The sequence below is a fragment of the Chiloscyllium punctatum genome, chromosome 40 (genome assembly GCF_047496795.1).
Source record: "Chiloscyllium punctatum isolate Juve2018m chromosome 40, sChiPun1.3, whole genome shotgun sequence".
Classification (NCBI taxonomy): domain Eukaryota; kingdom Metazoa; phylum Chordata; class Chondrichthyes; order Orectolobiformes; family Hemiscylliidae; genus Chiloscyllium; species Chiloscyllium punctatum.
Window position 1 is genome coordinate 62123324 of NC_092778.1, and position 19436 is coordinate 62142759.

General features: G+C 40.1%; 1 protein-coding gene across 2 annotated transcripts in view; it reads left to right on the forward strand.

The window, feature by feature from the left end:
• cfap70 (cilia and flagella associated protein 70) overlaps nucleotides 1-19436 on the forward strand; it is an 89602-nt gene that overhangs the window by 64566 nt on the left and 5600 nt on the right. For both annotated transcript variants that reach the window (XM_072560091.1, XM_072560090.1), the window contains exons 22-26: nucleotides 146-315; nucleotides 1981-2133; nucleotides 13289-13459; nucleotides 17409-17498; nucleotides 18116-18217. In XM_072560091.1, coding sequence (XP_072416192.1) covers nucleotides 146-315; nucleotides 1981-2133; nucleotides 13289-13459; nucleotides 17409-17498; nucleotides 18116-18217 — 686 coding nt within the window. The remainder of the gene's footprint in view (nucleotides 1-145; nucleotides 316-1980; nucleotides 2134-13288; nucleotides 13460-17408; nucleotides 17499-18115; nucleotides 18218-19436) is intronic.

The window sequence follows — 19436 nt, forward strand, 5'->3', positions numbered from 1 at the left end:
TGAGTCAATCTTTGCAAATGCACAAACTGATGATTTTACTAATTTAACTAATGTTATAATTAACTGATGTTGCTTTAGGTTTATATCAAAAAGTTAAGCCAAGCTACAGAATGTCAGACTATTGCACATGTTCTGTCTTTTGAAGAAATACCAAAGGCCTTTGAGGTTATTGAGAGTGCAATAGCCGTGCAGCCGGAGGAGCCAGTGCCTGCTCTTCCTGTTCCTGAACCCCCTCCAAGAGAGACCATTCCTGTATGTACAAGAAGTATCTACATGGAAGCAGCAAAGTTTCTTTTGGATGTTTACGCTTTGCAGGTTAGCCTAAAGGTCTTACTTTAAAAAAAGACTTGGATTTATGTAGCACCTAATCACATTTTGGAAATAGGAACAGGTTAACTTCTCAGTGGGAATAGCCAAACCAGTAAATATTTGAGAGCAATCTGTGTGCAACACTTCATAACTGGTAGGTTTTTTTACAGTACTTATTTTTAGACATCTATATGCATTAAAAATGTTGCCCCTTTGCTACCTATTGAACTTTCAAAATTGGTAATTCCAGAACACAGATTGATCCCAGTGTATGACAATACTATCAATATTAAGATTCAGAGAAACTCTTTTCAAGTATCTTATTCTAATAAGCAGAAACCAAACCTATATAGTTATGTAAAGTTGAAATAACCACACAGTTGGTGTTAGGAACAATAAATAATCCAAGTTTAGTTTATATTTAGTATTTTTTGCTAAGACGGGGATGGCATGGTTAATTTGATTTTTGCAGTTACTTTTGTGGGCGTACCAGGACATCTGAAGGGCTGTTTGTATACAAGAATTTCTTTTATTGAGATTTTACAGACCTTGAAATAAAGAGACTGGGTTTAGTGTTTAGTATCTTTTTTAAAAAGTTAGAAAAAAGAACTATGCTTTTGGCTGACCAAAGGGGTACAGGGAGGTTGATCAGTATGTGCGTATGTCAGAGAGTGAAGGTAGGAATATCAAACTCCTGACTAAGAAATTTTGCAAGACTACTGAAAACTGAAGTTAGAGAGCTTATGTATTTGTGGTGAATTTGAAATGATAGTGAATTTAACTTGTTTGTTTCTGGTGTCCCGGGGAATAATTAGCTGAACAGAAAGTACAGTATCTAGAGAACGCGCTAGAAGGGAACTGTTGCAGCTGTGCTAAGCTGAGCAAGTAGCCTTAGTTTGGAGATAGTGGTGATCCTTTGGTGTTTATTATTTGAGAGAATATTGCTGGAGAGTTTAAATTATTTCATTATATTCATATCAAATCTTTCTTTTTTGTAATTTAGTGTAATATAGTTTGTGTCTATCTAATATGTGCTTTATTCTTTATGTTAAAAGTACACTTAAAACTTGTGTGGATTTGTTCAGCAACTGACCTCCATGATTAAAAAAGAAAGAACAAGGGTCTACCAAAGCAGGTTTCACTCTGGGCTCTGACTAACTTGGATCATAATGTTGTTTAAATAAGAATGAAGCAGTTGTAAGAAACCGAAGATTGTCAAACCAGATAACGGTGTTGAACCCCTGGAAAAATTCAGTCCAGTGTATTTTTTCTTTATTCATCCACTTGCCTGTCTCATATTTTAATTATTGTATTTTTGATTTCTTTGTCAGTTTTTATTTATTTTTCAACCAATGTTTTGTCAGAGTCTAGCCTTCATGGCAAGTAATAACTTTATTGTTTGGCCTTTTCCAAAGCCTCAGAGAAGTGCAAGCCTAGGATCTTTAACTTAGCACAATATTCCAGCTAATTAACAACATTGTGTGTGTATATATACACTGTAAATTTCAACATGCTAACATTTATAGCATGTTTTTCAATACAAGCATTAAATTTTACTTGTTCTTTGTTTCTGTTTTTCTTTATAACAAGCTCGCATAACTCTGGTAGGTCACCACATGTTTAGCCATTGTTAATCAATAAAATGTATCTTTTTTCTATTTTTACTATTAGTTTGCAACAAGAGCCTTGGCACATGAGATGCTTTTAGGTGAAAATGGACTAAGTTGTGAATATCATGTGATTCTGGCCCGGCTTTACATGCTTCAGGAGGAGTTTGCAAAAGCAGAGGAGTCTCTTGCGGAAGCAGGTCGAATTGACCATCAAGTAAGTGAAAAGACAGATTAGTTCAGTCTGTAAGTTCAGGAGAACGGAGACCTGGTTCAATTGTTGGATAAATTATTCTAGAAATTTCCTAGAACCCACTGAAGCTAAACCACACTGAAATTTATGCCCAACAATCTTCCTGAATGGAGCTTACATTCCTGCATTCCTGATGAATTCTGTCATCGCAATGTCCATCAGAGCATATTGTCACTTCTGTTCCTCTTCCTCATGATTTGCCAGCTGAGAGGCTACTTCAGCTGCATTGTTTCTAAACACAGGGAGAAGGGAGGATCCAACAAAAAACTGCACTGAGAATGGCAGCATTTTAAGTATATTGTCAGATTCCATAATAAATTGTTTTGTAAGTTGCAAAGAAAATCGTTATCAAACTCAAAAGAAAACTTAAAGAGGGTGGATCGTATGTGGAATGATCTGTCAGAAAAAGTGGTAGATGCCGATACAGTTACAAGATTTAAAAGACATTTGGACAGGCACATGAACAGAAAAGGTTTAGAGATATAGTCCAAATGCAGGCAAAAAGGGACTAGTTCAGTTTGGAAAACTTGGTTGACATGGACGAGTTGGACAGAAGGTCTGTTTCTGTGCTGTATGACTACGACTCTGTTAGGAGAAAGTGAGGACTGCAAATGGTGGAGATTCAGAGTTGAAAAGTGTGGTGCTGGAAATGTACAGCAGGTCAGGCAGCATCTGAGGAGCAGGAGGGTTGAAATTTTGGTCATAAGCCCTTCATCAGGAATTGGGGAGGGGTGGGGGGGGGTGCTGAGAGATAAATAGGAGGGTGGGTGTGAGGCTGGGGGGCAGGTAGCTGGGAGGGCAATGGGTGTTTGCAGATGAGGGATACTTCTGAGAGCTCAGTGGGGAGTGTAGAGCCAATATATGGGAAGGAAGGTTGCCAGGTAGGACAGGTCAGGAGGGCGGTGCTGAGTTGGAGGGTTGGATCTGGGATGAGGTGGGGGGAGGGGAGATTTGGAAACTGGTGAAGTCGATGTTAATGCCCTGTGGTTGAAGGGTCCCAAAGCGGAGGACTGGGAAGCTTTTAAAGAGCAACAGAGGATTACTAAGAAGGAAATTCGCAGAGAAAAAATGAGGTACGAAGGTAAACTGGCCAAAAATATAAAGGAGGACAGTAAAAGCTTTTTTAGGTATGTGAAAGGGAAAAAAATGGTTAAGACTAAAATTGGGCCCTTGAAGACAGAAACAGGGGAATATTTTACGGGGAACAATGAAATGGCAGAAGAGTTGAATTGGTACTTCAGATCTGTGTTCACTGGGGAAGACACAAGCAAGCTCCCAGAGGTAACAGTGGCTGAAGGACCTGAACTGAAGGGAATTTGTATTTGCCAGGAATTGGTGTTGGAGAGACTGTTAGGTCTGAAGGCTGTTAAGACCCCAGGGCCTGATGGTCTACATCCCAGGGTACTAAAGGAGGTGGCTCTAGAAATCGTGGATGCGTTGGTGATTATTTTCCAGAGTTAGATAGATTCAGGATCAGTTCCTGCAGATTGGAGGGTGGCTAATGTTGTACCACTTTTTAAGAAAGGAGCGAGAGAGAAAGCAGGAAATTATAGACCAGTTAGTCTGACCTCAGTGGTGGGAAAGATGCTGGAGTCAATTATAAAGGATGAAATTACAACACATCTGGATAGCAGTAACAGGATAGGTCAGAGTCAGCATGGATTTATGAAGGGGAAATCATGCTTGACTAATCTTCTAGAATTTTTTGAACATCTAACTCTGAAGATGGACAAGGGAGATCCAGTGGATGTAGTGTACCTAAACTTTCAGAAAGCCTTTGATAAAGTCCCACATAGGAGGTTAGTGAGCAAGATTAGGGCGCATAGTACTGACTTGGATTGAAAATTGGTTGGCTGACAGAATAAACAGCTCCCTTTTGGAATGGCAGGCAGTGACCAGTGGGGTACCGCAGGGATCAATGCTGGGACCGCAGCTTTTTACAATATATATTAATGATATAGAAGATGGTATTAATAGTAACATTAGCAAATTTGCTGATGATACAAAGCTGGGTGGCAGGGTGAAATGTGAGGAGGATGTTAGGAAATTACAGGGTGACCTGGACAGGTTAGGTGAGTGGACAGATGCATGGCAGATGCACTTTAATGTGGATAAATGTATGGTTATCCACTTTGGTGGCAAGAACAGGAAGGCAGATTACTACGTAAGTGGAGTCAAGTTAGGTAAAGGGGCAGTACAAAGAGATCTGGGTGTTCTTGTACACCAGTCAATGAAGGTAAGCATGCAGAATGCTCTGCCCCAGAAGGCAGTGGAGGCCCAGTCTCTGGATTCGTTTAAGAAAGAGTTGGATAGAGCTCTCAAGGATAGTGGAATCAAAGGTTATGGAGATAAGGCAGGAACAGGATACTGATTGAGGATAATCAGCCATGATCATAATGAATGGTGGTGCAGGCTCGAAGGGCAGAATGGCCTACTCCTGCACCTATTGTCTATTGTCTTAAAATGAGGCACTCCCCCAGTTGTTGGTTGGCTTGGATTTGGCAATGGAGGAGGCCCAGGACTTGCATGTCCTTGGTGAGTGAGAGGAGGAGTTGAAATGGGCAGCCACAGGGCAGTGGGACCTCACTCCCCCAATGACATGCAAGTCCTGGGCCTCTTCCACTGCCGAATCCAAGCTACCTGACAACTTGAGGAAGAACGCCTCATCTTCTGCCTAGTGACTCTTCAACCACATGGCACCAACATCGACTTCACCAGTTTCCAAATCTCCCCTCCTCCAACCTCATCCCAGATCCAAACCTCCAACATGGTGCCACCCTCTTAACCTATCCTACCTGTCCATCTTCCTTCCCACCTATTTGCTCCACCCTCCCCACTGACCAATCACAATTACCCCCCATCTGCATCCACCCATTGCCCTCCCAGCTATCTTCCCCCCATCCCCACACCCACCTCCTATTTATCTCTCAGCCCCCTGCCCCGCATTCCTGATGAAGGTTTTATGTACGAAACTTTGATCCTCCTGCTCCTTGGATGCTGCCTGACTTGCTGTGCTTTTCCAGTGCCGCACTTTTTGACTCTCTTAGGAATGTTTATATTGAGTAGGTTTGGAACAGCATTTGCAGAATTTCTCAGCATAAGTACATGAAGCATGAACTGTCTGTAGCACATGCATGAAGCTATGTAATTCAGAGGGAGATCTGATAGATGGATACCACACCAAACCCTGTAAGCTGCATCTGTGCTTCCAATTAGCTTGCTTTATTTCTGATGCTACTTCTAACAGTATAAACAACTATAAATTGGCCAATAAACCTTCTCCTTCCATTAACCATTGATTATCTTTTTAATGAACATTTTAATTTGTGACAAATGTTAAAGCAAAATTCAAGGTGGGAAGAGTTTTGTGCACAGTTTTCAGGAAACTGCCAGTGTACTACTTTTTTACTGGTTTGCTTCTGCATCTGGATTCCTGTATTTTAGAAGTTGATCATCTGATGTTTTGATGAGTGCCACCTTGCAAGCAGTGCATGGCTGATTTAGGTCTATTGAACACAGTATAGTCAACAGTTGAGCTCCTCAACAACACCCCTTTGAAGCCAAAACATGGTTCAGGAATGGCAGTGGTCTTCCAGTCATTCACTTTGGTTCCAGTGCTCAATTTAACATTCTGACCACACATACCCAACCAAATTGTGAGCACAATCACGATAGCTGAAACTTCAGGCCTCACTGTGGCAATCTGGCAACTGTATTATTTATGCAAATATTGGTAATAACATACTTAAAATGAAGTGCTCTTTATTTGAATGCATAAAACATTCACAATGAGATCAATGAACGACTGACACAAATAGAGAGAAATGATTTGGATCTAATTTCTAATTGAGAGAGAGAGAGAGATACAATTAATTACTGGATGATGAGGTTGGGAAATAAATATTTCAGAGTATGCCATGTTTTGCAAAAAAAACAGACAGAATGGAAAAGGAGGAATTGCCTGACAGTAATGACTGATTATACTAGGAAAATCTTGTCTCAGAGGGATCAGAACACAGTATCATGGATGGAAATTCAGAAACACTTGCGTCTTACATCAGCCTTAGGTCGGTGGTCAGTGAGGTTTTGGAAAGAATTCTGAGGGATAGGTTTATGACTATTTGGAAAAGCATAGTTTGATTAAAAGCAATCAGCATGGCTTTGTGAGGGGCAGGTGCTCCTCAAAGAAATCTTATTGAAATCCTCAAAGAAGGTGACTAGACAGGTTGACGAAGGTTGGGCAGTGGATGTGGTATATGTGGACTTCAGCAAGGCATTTGATAAGGTTCCCTATGAAAAGCTCATATCATAAGGTCAGGAGGTATGGGATACAGAGAGATTTGGCTTTCTGAATTCAAAATTGGTTGGCTGACAGAAGGCAGAGAATGGTTGTAGATGGGAAGTATTCTGCTTGGAGGTCACTGGTGAGTGGTGTCCTGGAGGGCTCTGTTCTTGGGCCTCTGCTGTTGATAGTTTTTATAAATGACTTGGAAGAGGAGGTTGAGGGGTGGGTTAGTAAATTTGTCGATGACACAAAGGTCGAAGGCTGTTGCAGGCTGCAGTGTGACATTGACAGGATGCAGAGGTGGGGGCTGAGAAATGGTAGATGGAGCTCAACCTGGATAAAGGCAAAGTGATGCATTTTGGAAGGTCGAACTTGAATGCTGAATATAAGATTAAAGACAGGATTCTTGGCAGTGTGGAGGAACAGCGGGATCTTAGTGTTCAAGCGCATAGGTCCCCCAAAGTTGCCACCCAAGTGGATAGAATTGTTAAGAAAGCATATGGTGTTTTGGGTTTCATTACTAGGGAGATCAAGTTTAAAAGCCGCGAGGTTTCGCTGCAGTTCTACAAAACCCTGGTGAGACCACACTTGGAATATTGTGTCCAGTTCTGGTCGCCCGATTATAGGAAAGATACGGAGGCTTTGGAGAGGGTGCAAAAAAGGTTTACTAGGATGCTGACTGAACTGGTGGGCTTGTCTTATGAAAAGAGTTTGACTGAGCTTGGACTTTTCTCTCTGAAGAGAAGGAGGAAGAGAGGTGATCTAATCGAGGTATATGAGATAATGACAGACACAGATAGAGTCGATAGCCAGAGACTTTTTCCCAGGGCAGGATGGACTGCCACGAGGGATCATAGTTTTAAGGTGTGAGGATGAAGGTATAGAGGAAACGTCAGAGGTAGGTTCTTTACGCAGAGAGTTGTGAACACATGGAATGCGTTGTTAGTGGTGGTGGTGGAAGCAGAGTCATTAGGGACATTTAAGCGACTGCTGGACATGCACATGGACAGAAGTGAATTGAGGGGTGCATAGGTTGGGTTATTTTATTTTAGATTAGGATTCATCCTTGGCACAACATCATGGGTCACAGGGTGTGTTCTGTGCTGTACTTTTCTATGTTTTATGTACTAAAAAGACAGTCATAAACTCTAATGGGAGGAGCTTAAAATCTACTGTTCTACATCTGCTCTGTACTTCTATAGCATTAAACATGAAATGAATGGATCTAGTAACAAAGAACGTGACAATCATGGGGACTTTATTATTCATATAGTCTCGAAGATGAGCATGCAAAGACCAAGTGGCAGAGGTTTTCTCAGACATCTTCGGCCTCTCCCTGCAGCAGGCCACAGTCCCTGCCTGTTTCAACAGGGCCAACATCATCCCAGTGCCTAAGAAGGCTCATGCAGCATGTCTCAATGCTGACCGACCAGTGGCCCTAATGTCGGTGGTCATGAAGTGCTTTGAAGGGCTGGTCATGGCATTAATCAACTCCAGCCTTCCCACTACTCTTTACCCACTCCAATGTGCCTACCGAACCAACAGATCCATGTCAGATGCCATATCAATTGCCCTTTAGTCCTCCCTAGAACATCTTGACACTAAGAACAGCTACATAAGAATAATACTCACTGATTACAGTTCAGCCTTCAACACTATTGTCCCCATGAGACTGATTACTAAACTTAGTGATCTTGGACTGAGCCCGACTCTCTGCAACTGGATTCTCAGTTTCCTGACCCACAGACCACAATCAGTGAAGATTAGGGACAATATTTCATCCTCACTAACACTCAATATTGGTGCCCCACCCAGGGGTGCGTACTCAGCTCCCTACTGAATTCGCTGTATACCCATGACTGTGTCGCCAAATACCAGACTAATGCAATTTACAAGTTTGCTCTTGACACCACCACAGTCGGTCAAATCTCAGATGGCGACGAAACAGACAATAGACGAGAGGTGGAAGACCTGGAAAGATGGTGCACTGAGGACAACCTAGCTCTCAATGTCGGCAACACCAAGGAATTCATTATTGACTTTCAGCAGGATGTACTCAAGCCCCCCTACACATTAACAGCACAGAGGTGGAGCGGGTAGAGATTGTCAAGCTCATGGGAGTGGTCATCAACAACATGCTTTCTTGGACTCTTCATGTGGACACACTAGTTACAAAGACCCAACAGCATCTCTTCTTCCTTAGGCAGCTGAGAAAATTTGGCATGATGGTGAATACCCTTGCCAACTTTTATAAGTGCACCATCGAGAGCATTTTGTCTGGATGTATTACTACCTGGTATGGCAACTGTACCATTTAAGATCAGAGGTAGTTACAGAGAGTGGTGGACTCGGCTCGGACAATCATAAAGGCCAACCTCCCATCTGTAGAATCCATCTACCAGGCCCAGTGTCAAGGAAAGGCCGCCATTTTCAAAGATACATCCCACCCTGACAATGCTTTTCTACAATATCTACCATTGGGGAGAAGGTACAGAAGCTTGAACACACACACCAGCTGGTTTCGAAATAGTTTCTACCCGACTGTTATTAGAATACTGAATGGACTCACAAACATGTGGCATCCGCCTGTACCTGTGTTTTTGTTTTGCCGCTGTTTACCTATTACTTACTTAGGTATGCTAATTAACGATGTGATCTTCCTGTATTGCTCGCAAGACAAAGCTTTTCACTGTATTTCTGTACATGTGACAATAAATTCAATTAAATTAAATTCAATTACTTTGTTGAAATGTTTCTGACACAAATACGCAGCAATCTGTGTCACAACTCTCTCCTTTCCCATTATTAGTTTCAACCTGATGCCAAAAACTGGCCTGTAGTTCCATTTTTCCTCTCTCCATCCTTTGTTGAGTCATGGAATTCCATCCATTGATTTACAATCTGCCAGGATTATTTTAGAATCTAGAGAATTTTGGAAAAATTGGAATCAGCTCATCCACTGGAATGCAGATCGTCAAATCTTGGGGATCTGTCAGATTTTAATCTCTTCAGTTTCTATCATTCTTTTTCTCAGCGAATATTATTTACTGTAGGTTTCCCACTCTCTTAGCCTCTTGCATTATCCTTAAAATGATCCAGGGCATCAAAAGTAATGTCACCAAATAGGTTAAGTAGCCATTCACTGAAGTAGACTCACGGACAGTAAACAAGGATGCTAAAAGACTCTGTTACCTTTCACCTTTTTAAAAAATAATCATTCTATGATGAATAAAATAAAGATTGGTCTATGGTTCTGGATGTAGGTTCATTTTCAGACGTTTCGTCACCATACTAGGTAACATCATCAGTGAGCCTCCGGATGAAGCACTGGTAGTATATCCCACTTTCTATTTATGTGTTTGGGTTTCCTTGGGTTGGTGATGCCATTTCCAATGGTGACATCATTTCCTCTGGTGATGTTATTTCCTGTTCTTTTTCTCAGGGGGTGGTAAATGGGATTCAAGTCAATGTGTTTGTTGATAGAGTTCCGGTTGGAAAGCTTCTAGGAATTCTAGTGTGTATCTCTGTTTGGCTTGTCCTAGGATGGATGTGTTGTCCCAGTTGAGGTAGTGTCCTTCCTCATCTGTATGTAAGGATACTAGTGAGAGAGGGTCAAGTCTTCTTGTGGCTAGTTGAGTTCATGTAACCTGGTGGCTAGTTTTCTGCGTGTTTATCCAATGTAGTGTTTGTTACAGTCCTTGCAAGGTATTTTGTAAATGACATTAGTTTTGCTTGTTGTCTGGATAGGGTCCTTCAAGTTCATTATTTGCTGTTTTAGTGTGTTTGTGGGATACCATGATGCCAAGAGGTCTGAGTAGTCTGGCAGTCATTTCCAAGATGTCTTTGATGTAGGAGAGTGTGGCTCGGGTTTCTGGATGTGTATTGTCTGCTTGTTTGGGTTTGTTGCTGAGAAATTGGTGGACTGTGTTCATTGGGTACCATTCTTTTTGAATATACTGCATAGGGAGGTTTTGTGCCAAAAATCTTTATTCACTAATGCAACAGACCATGATTTAACAGATACAGTACAACAAGCCATGGACATTAGACAGTGACAAACACAGAAAATTATAAACTAGACCTGCAGAAAAAATGACCAACTTACACAAAATAACAACACAGACAACATAGAAGCATGAATTAAATACTTACCGGACTGACCCGTAACAGACACTGAAAAAGCCGTTTTAGTAAGAGGATTAAATTACAACTTCCAGGATGCAGACAAAAAATAGTTCTTAGCAGCATTAGACACAACTCTGAAAGACAACCAACTCACAGAAGGAACCCAGCAACCCATCAAACAGACAGTCGCACCAACATTAAGCAAGAAAAAGGAAAGAAGCACATTCAATTCACAAGAAAGGAAAGCACTAGAAAGACTAAAAGAAGATAAAAACATTGTTATCCTACCTGCAGACAAAGGATGCTTGACAGTCATTTTAAATTAAAGAGATTACATTGAGAAAACGAACGCACTACTTGCAGATACCAACACTTACCAACAAGTGGCAATAGACCTGACGCCACAACTAGAGAACCGAATCACAGCCCTACGCAAAACACTTTAGAAATCTGGAGAAATACGCAAGACCAACTTCAAGAAAATGAAACTAGATGGATCCAACACACCATGCTTCTATGGATTACCCCAAAATTCACTATGGCCTTCCTCGGTCCATAGCCTCGCTATCTGGAACACCAACTTACAGATAGGTCAAGGAGCTACACCAAAAACAAAAACACTGAGTAGAAGACTCACACCACTCCATCCAGTCCACCCAAGAATTCCTGAAGACCATCAAAGACACCAAGATGGAAGAGAATGAAATAATGGTCTCCTTTGATGTAACAGCCCTGTTCACATCCATCAACATTAACCTGGCCAAGGAAACACTGACTACACTATTAGAAGAACCAAAGACACATACACCAAACATCATCAACTTCATCAGCAAGAACAATGTTGTCAAGCAAGTGGATCTATGCCTTACCACCCACTTCACCTTCAATAACAAAACCTACAGCAAACCAGCGGAACACCCATGGGATCTCCGATATCAGGGTTCTTAGCAGAGGCAGTAATGCAGAGACTCTAACAAACAGCTCTGCCAACCATCCAAACCAAACTTTGGATCCACTATGTGGATGACACCTTTGTCGTCACTAAACGAAACAAATTAGAGGAAACTTCAAGACCATCAATGGTACCCTTACTGGCATAAAATTCACTAAAGAAGAGGAAAACAACAACAAACTTCCATACCTAGATGTCACAGCAGAGCAAACAGCCAATGAGGAACTTCAAACCAGCGTCTACAGAAAAACAACACACATGGACCAAATATTGAACTACAGAAGCAATCATCCCAACACCCACGAACGAAGTTGCATTAGAACATTACTTCAATGAGCCACCACACACTGCAGCACAGAAGAACTACGAAGAGCAGAGGACAATCACCTATTCAGTGTATTCAAACAGAACAGGTGCCTAATGAATACAGTCTGCCGATTTCTCAGCAATAAACACAAACAAGCAGACAAAACACGTCCAGAAACCCTAGCCACTCTCCCCTACATCAAAGACATCTTGGCAACGACTGCCAGACAACTGAGACCCCTTGACATCATGTTGCCCACAAACCCACTAACACACTAAAACAGCAACTAATAAACTTGAAGGACCCTATACAGACAACAAGCAAAACTAATGTCATTTACAAAATATCTTGCAAGAACTGTAACAAACACTACATTGGACAAACAGCCAGAAAACTAGCCACCATGATACGTGAACATCAACTAGCCACAAAGAGACATGACCCACTCTCACAAGTATCCTTACATATGGATGAGGAAGGTCACCACTTCGACTGGGACAAAACATCCATCCTAGGTCAAGCCAAATAGAGACGCACAGGAGAATTCCTAGAAGCATGGCATTCCAACTGGAACTCTATCAACAACCACATTGACTTGGATCCTATTTACCATCCCCTGAGATAAAGAACAGGAAATAACATCACCAGAGGAAATGATGTCACCACAGGAAATGGCATCACCAACCCAAGGAAATCCAAACACACAATAGAAAGCAGGCTATGCCACCAGTGCTTCATCCAGAGGCTCACTGATGATGTTACCAGTATGGTGATGAAACATCTGAAAACAAACCTTCCAGCTCAGCAAGCAAACCTACATCCAGAACCTCAACCTGAGTTACAAATCTTCTCAAAGCTCGATTGGTCTATTCTGTTCATATTAGACACAAATATTATGAAATATTTTACAATATGTTGTTTATCACAATGAAAAATATTGCCATTCCATAAATATAAAATCCGCTTTCCAGGACCGTTCATACTGTTTAGCCATACCTATGAACATAGTACACTAATGAAAATCCAGTTTTACTTTTCCAAGGATTTTTAAAATCAGACTAATAGTTGCAGAAGGGCAAATTCTTGTCAGTCCTGTAATTTCTTCTCAATTCTACTCTTGGGGGCCTTCAGCACCTATGGAGATAACTGTCAGTGATGATTTCTGAAAATTTCATAAAATTTCTGAATGTCTGCTTTAAATCGTGTAAGTATTTACTCCAGAAGTTGCCATCAGTTTCCGAGAAGTAATGGTGAATAACACAGACATTTTTTACCATTATTACTTCTGTAAAGTCCAGGCCTATGATTGTTGTTAATAACTGGAAATAACTTGTATTCCCTGTTCTTTAAATGTATATTTCATGGAAATCCAATTTTTCCAATAATAATTTTTTTATTCTTTTGCATCGGAAGCTAAATGTCAAATTCTCTGACAACTTTGATGTTACAGAATCCAGACCTGTGGGCTTTACTGGGACATCTAAGCTATATAAAAGAAAACTATAACAAGGCTAAGGAATATTATGAACGTGCTTTGTGTTATGTGAATGATGCACTTGACATGCATTCCATCTGCCTGAGACTAGGCTCCATCTACTTGCAGGAGGAAAAGATTCAATCAGTAAGGACAATTTATTTCAATTTCACAGGAAATGTATATGCATTTGAATTAACATTTTTATTATTTACATATTACTGTAATTTGATCATAGGAAGATACTATTTTATTTTAGCGACTCACACTCAAGCTTTTATCTGTTTTATATACAAATAGCAGATCTAAACTAACATTGATCTTACTTATGACATTGCATGAGGATTACATTTGTAATGCTAGTGTGGTAATTTATAAAATCTAATCTGCTGTAAAGTATTTGACAGCAACACAAGAAAATATCTATCACATGTTGGTATGAGTGAGATAGATTTCAACAATGATTCAAAATGCATTGAAAATACATACGTTAGCCAATATCTTTGGGAAACTGCATTTTGTAAAATGTGCAGTTACCAGTCATGTCTGCCTCTCACATAAAAGTTCATAAATTGAGTTCTAATATAGTAGGCTTTTTGCAACAGTTTAACTTATATAGATGTAAAACTCAGGACTTTTCATATCACGTAAGAACAACAGTCAGGATCTATGTGAAAGTAAATAATTTCTTTCAGTTCTTAATTTCAAACCCAATTGCGTTTTCTTGCTAAAAACAACGTTCTTGCTGTTCATCTCCAACCCACTAATTGGATATCGACAAAAGAATTTTGACTGATGTTTAAGAAAATATATTGTACAACAAACTTTTTATTAATTGTCACCTATGGGAGCAGAAGTGTACCAGTTAATCAAATATTCTGGTTGAGCATGAAATCCTCATAATCAATGTAAAAGCAAGCACTAAATAATAGAGACACAATGCAGCAGATGTACTCATCACTGATATACTTTATTTATAGCCTAAATCACTTTAATAATGCAATTTTGCCTTAAATAAAATTTATCAGCAGAGAGCCTTCTCACTCACACCCTCAACTGACTACTTGTACATCGTGGTGATTGTGATAATACATTTAAGTTCCAGCATTTGAAGTATATCATTTTTGCTTGTTTACCAAGAATGCGGGTTCATAAGGCACCGTTTAAAGCTAAATTTACTGTATTTGATTCATTCAGCATCTGGATAATACTATATGGTATCCTGAGTTTCATGATTGTAATGTGGTCAGCCAGATAGATCTCACAGAATGTTAGTTCCCTGATTGGGGCTGTTAATTTGGTCCAAACAGGGAGCCCTGGCTGATAGAAATAAACAGGAGTGTCAGTGGCTATGCTCACTTTGACAGCCGGCTCTGAGGGAGCTGGATCAGTGTCAAGGACTTTCCAAGTGTAAATAAAGGGTGATTTGGTGATGGGATCTGTGGAGTTATTTCTCTAAGTACTATTGAATAACCTTCAACAGTCATATTGAATGTCTGTCTACCCCTACGTGTGAAGTTTTAGACATAATTACAACTGAACTTACACCATAATTAGTTATATCACCTTATTGGAGCCTGACAGTGTCTGCCTCCTCCTGCCAATGTGTTCGGTGAGTTTTTGACTATTTCCCTCTTCGTGAGAAATCACATGACACTTGGTTATAGTTCAACAGGATAATTTGAAATCACAAGATTTTGGAGCATAGCCTCTTTGTCAGATGAAGTGAGAGAGAAGCACACAGACACACAATTGTTTTGGCAGAGAGATCAAAAACAGAGAGATCAAAAGATCATGGTAAGCCTGATGGTGGGACAAAACTTGCTGATATCACTATGTAGTCATCTCAGTGATTCCTTGCCATGAGTCCAAAGGAAGAAAATGCCATTGAGCTATCTGGTGTATAGCATTCGTAGGTGATCCTGCAAGCAAAGAAGTCTTGCTTATGCTTTAGCATGGAGATGCTGGCATATTGGGGTACAGGTTTGGTCTCCACTACTGTTCTGCATGTCTGAATCTCCATTTCCCAATCTCCAGCACGGACAGACAGCTTAGTACCTCGCTCTACCGCAAGCCCATGCTGCTCTTCTCTAGGTTCAACCCTAAACATACTAAAGAAGCCATCTCCTACAGGATCTGCTCAGATGAGGAGGAATGCAGTGGACACCTAAACATTTTGAAGGACACCCCACATAATATGATGCTCAACTTGTTGATTGCTGGCTCCAATGTGCCACAGTGAAAAACCGCAACGACCTCCTCAAAAGACAGACACAGTATACGACCAACAGACTACCGTTCGTTGTCCAGTACTTCCCTGGAATGGAGAGGCAATGCCGTGTTGTCAGCAGCCTTCAACATGTCATCAGTGATGATGGGTATCTAGTCAAGATCATCCCAACACCTCCACTTTTCGCCTTCAAATGACTGCCAAATCTTAAACAGACCACTGTTCACAGCAAACTACCAGCCTTCAGGACAATATCAACCACAACACCACACAATCCTTCCATGGCAACCTCTGAAAGACATATCAGATCATCAACATTGACACTAGCATCACACATGGGAATACCACGCACCATGTATATTGCAGATATTCATGTGACTTGGCCAATGTTGTTTATCTCATATGCTGCAGACAAGGATGCCTCAAGGCATGGTATATTGGTGAGACCATGCAGACACTACGGCAACAGATAAAAGGATACTGCACAATTGCCAGACAGGAATGTTCCCTCTCGATTGCGAAACACTTCAGCGGTCTAGGACATTCTGCCCCAATCTTCGGGTAACCGTCCTCCAAGGCAGCGTTCAAGATACACAACAATGCAGAATCGCCCATCATGTCCTGTACCCATTAAGACGGCATCAACTGTGATCGTGGCTTCATGTCACGCTGCATGTAACCCCACCACACTGTTCGGTAAATGTAAAATCTTCCTTACTGTCCTGTTTTGACACCATCACCTCGATAAATTGTTATGATCTCTCTACGGTAATTAGTTTGTACGGTTTTGGATTACCGATTACTTTGGTTAGACCCTCAGCATGCAACTATTACTATTATGTTTTTCCAGTGCCATTTAGTTTGTCTCCAGCACCACCTTATTTTAATTTTTTTTTTGTAATTATCTCTCTATCTCATTTAATTGGATTTTGGATTGTCCCTTTGCTTGTAATTCAGCTGTTGACAGTTTACTCACCCCATCTGACACTTTTGACTTATTATTCAGCCCTCCACACACACTATTTGTATGATCTTTTGATCTTTCTGCCCTTGATCTCCTATAAATTGTGTGCCTATGTGCTTCTCTCTCATTTTACTTGATGAAGGGGCAATGCTCCAAAAGCTTGTGATTTCAAATCAATTTATTGAACTATAATCTGATGTTGTGTGACTTCTGACTTTGTCCACCCCAGTCCAACACTGGCACCTTCACATCATTCTTCTTAGTACCCACACCTATGCACTGATTTTAGCATTAAGATTAATTGCAATGACTGCATCACTCTCAGCTTTCCTTCTCTTGATCCAACCATTCAATCATAAGCCTCAAACCAGTATTTAGGTAAATTTTTTTTTAAAGAATTGTCTTTACCTCAAAGAACATTTAACTTTTGATTCAACATTTGTAACCTCTAGGAGAAAGTGAGGACTGCAGATGCTGGAGATCAGAGTCAAAATGTATGATGCTGGAAAAGCACATCCGGTCAGGCAGCAACTGAGGAGCAGGAGAGTTGATGTTTTGACCATAAACTACAGCAAATCCAAAACCTCCAGAAACAGTTTTCCTTCACGATCCTCCACTCAATGCTCGCATTCATGTGCTTCCACGTACTCTCCCTGCAGTCAGCCCTGCCCCAGCTCAGGGCCACACTCTCCCTGATTTGTAACCTCTAACCTTACAAGCCTCATGCACAATGGGACCATATTAAATACTTGTATAGTTGTAAGTTGTGCAATCAGTGCTTGATGCAAGAAGATCTTTATTGTATCAGACTTTGGAAATTGGGCATGATGTTATTTATTTATTTTTACATTTTATTTATATTTATAAACCATCTGAATGTTGTTTCTAACATTGTTTTCCAGTATAAATTAGCCAAATCGACCTACCTTTTCGCTTCCCAGAAAGCACCATCCTGTTTGTCCTGGCTGGGAGTTGGTATAGCCTGCTATCGAGTGAGTAAACAAGAAATACAGTACTGGAAATATTCAGCAGGTCAGGCAGCATCTGTGGAGGCAGGGACAGAGATAATGGATAGGAGTTTTATATCTCAATATTAGAAAAATACCACCACGTACTAATCAAACCAAAAAGGGCATTAAATCAAAGAAGCAAATACAGTCAGGTTAACCAAATACTTGGTAAAAGAGACAGATTTTAAGAGACAGTGCTTTGGAGGAGGATGGGGGAGGGAATTATGGAGAAACTTCCGGAATGTAGAACCGAAATGTCAATCTTTTAGACCTTGTGTGCAAATGAATTTCTATATTCATACACAAAGCAACAGTAATTAAAGAAAACTTTGGAGTAAATTAAATTAAATTGTGTTTTAATTTCCTCACAGAACAATGCATTGTGCATGAGACTTCTATAGGAAGAAAACTTCATAAAAATACTGTAAATGGAAAATAGTTTTTTTAATGTATTTGTGAATGTACTGAGCATCTCCAAAGACAGATTACCGGGTATTACAAGTACAGCTAAGGCAAATTACCTTTGATAAGTGCTTTTGGAATACCTTTCTCAGAATCAAGGGATTAACTCCATTATTTTTCATTGTGTTTCTACTCAGCTGAATGAACTGACAAATGCTGAAGATGCACTCTGTGAAGCAAATATTCTGTGTAACATGAATGCGGAGGTCTGGGGCTATCTCACATTGGTGTGCTTAAAGGTATTTTTTATGAATGAAAGTAATTTCAAAGTGTGACACACATAAGTACCTGTTTGCTGGCTCATCGAATGCTAATTCACTCATTTTTGTGGGTGAAGGAATTTGAAAATTTAATAGATGAAAACACTAGCCAATAAACTCTGGAGTTTGATTTTGATAATCAACCTGTTCAAAGACATTGTTACACAATTCTGGAGAGGTGGAACTTGAACTCTGGCTTCCTTTTACAAAGTAGGGACACTGCCACTGCATCACAAGAGCCCACATTCAATCTTTCGTCTGTTATATGAACTGATTTTACTTAAGCAGCAAGATCATAATTAAGTGTAAGTCTGGTAATCTGGTGGATCTGAGCCCTGCTGACACCTGAGTGCATTATGAGCTTGTGCTGCATTTCAGCAGTGAGTTCTTTCTGTGCAATGTTGAACAAGATTCTCCTGGTTCAGCTCGATGTAAATTATCTTCTGGTACCATTCCAAATAGAGCAGAATTTGTTCAATGGTCTTGGCTAGCATTTTTCTCTCAAGCTATGCCAAAAACAGAACAACTGAGAAATGTATTGATTTGCTCTTTTGGGAAATTAATCATGCAAATCAATTGCAATATTTACCCACAGTGGACTTGCCTAAGGAACTGAAAGTTGCTATGATAATAGTTGTTTTTTGGCCTACTCATCCCTGAACTGGGGAAGGAAAATACTTCAGTTCTTCATTTTGTGCTTCTGGTCCCTTATTAGAAAGAGTACTTGTGAATGTTGACTGAAGATAGGAATGTACTTCCTATATTATATTGGCATGCCAACTAAAGGTGCACCAGCTAAACATGATCAATTATCGTTGCATACCTGGGTCATCCAACATTCCTGATATAGTATATGACTGTGTATTGGCACCTTTGGGAGAGGAAGGGTGAAAATATTTTTTTTTTAAAGTTCTCATATCTGACTTGATGTTTATACAGCAAATTGAGTCTGAAACATTTATGAAGTAAAACAATAATTGATTTGATATCCTTCTCTATTTTTTAATATTCAAGATGTGTTTTAAAGTAAAATATATTTGAATTTAACCAAGGCTCCTGTTTAATTTCAACCAGCTTTCACAATGTTAAGTTTATATCAAGCTGAGAGAACTGTTATTTTCAGAAATTCATTGAAGATTAATTTTGATAATCTTGAATTTTTTTTGTCAAAATGTAATCTTCCAGTCAAATTAATGGA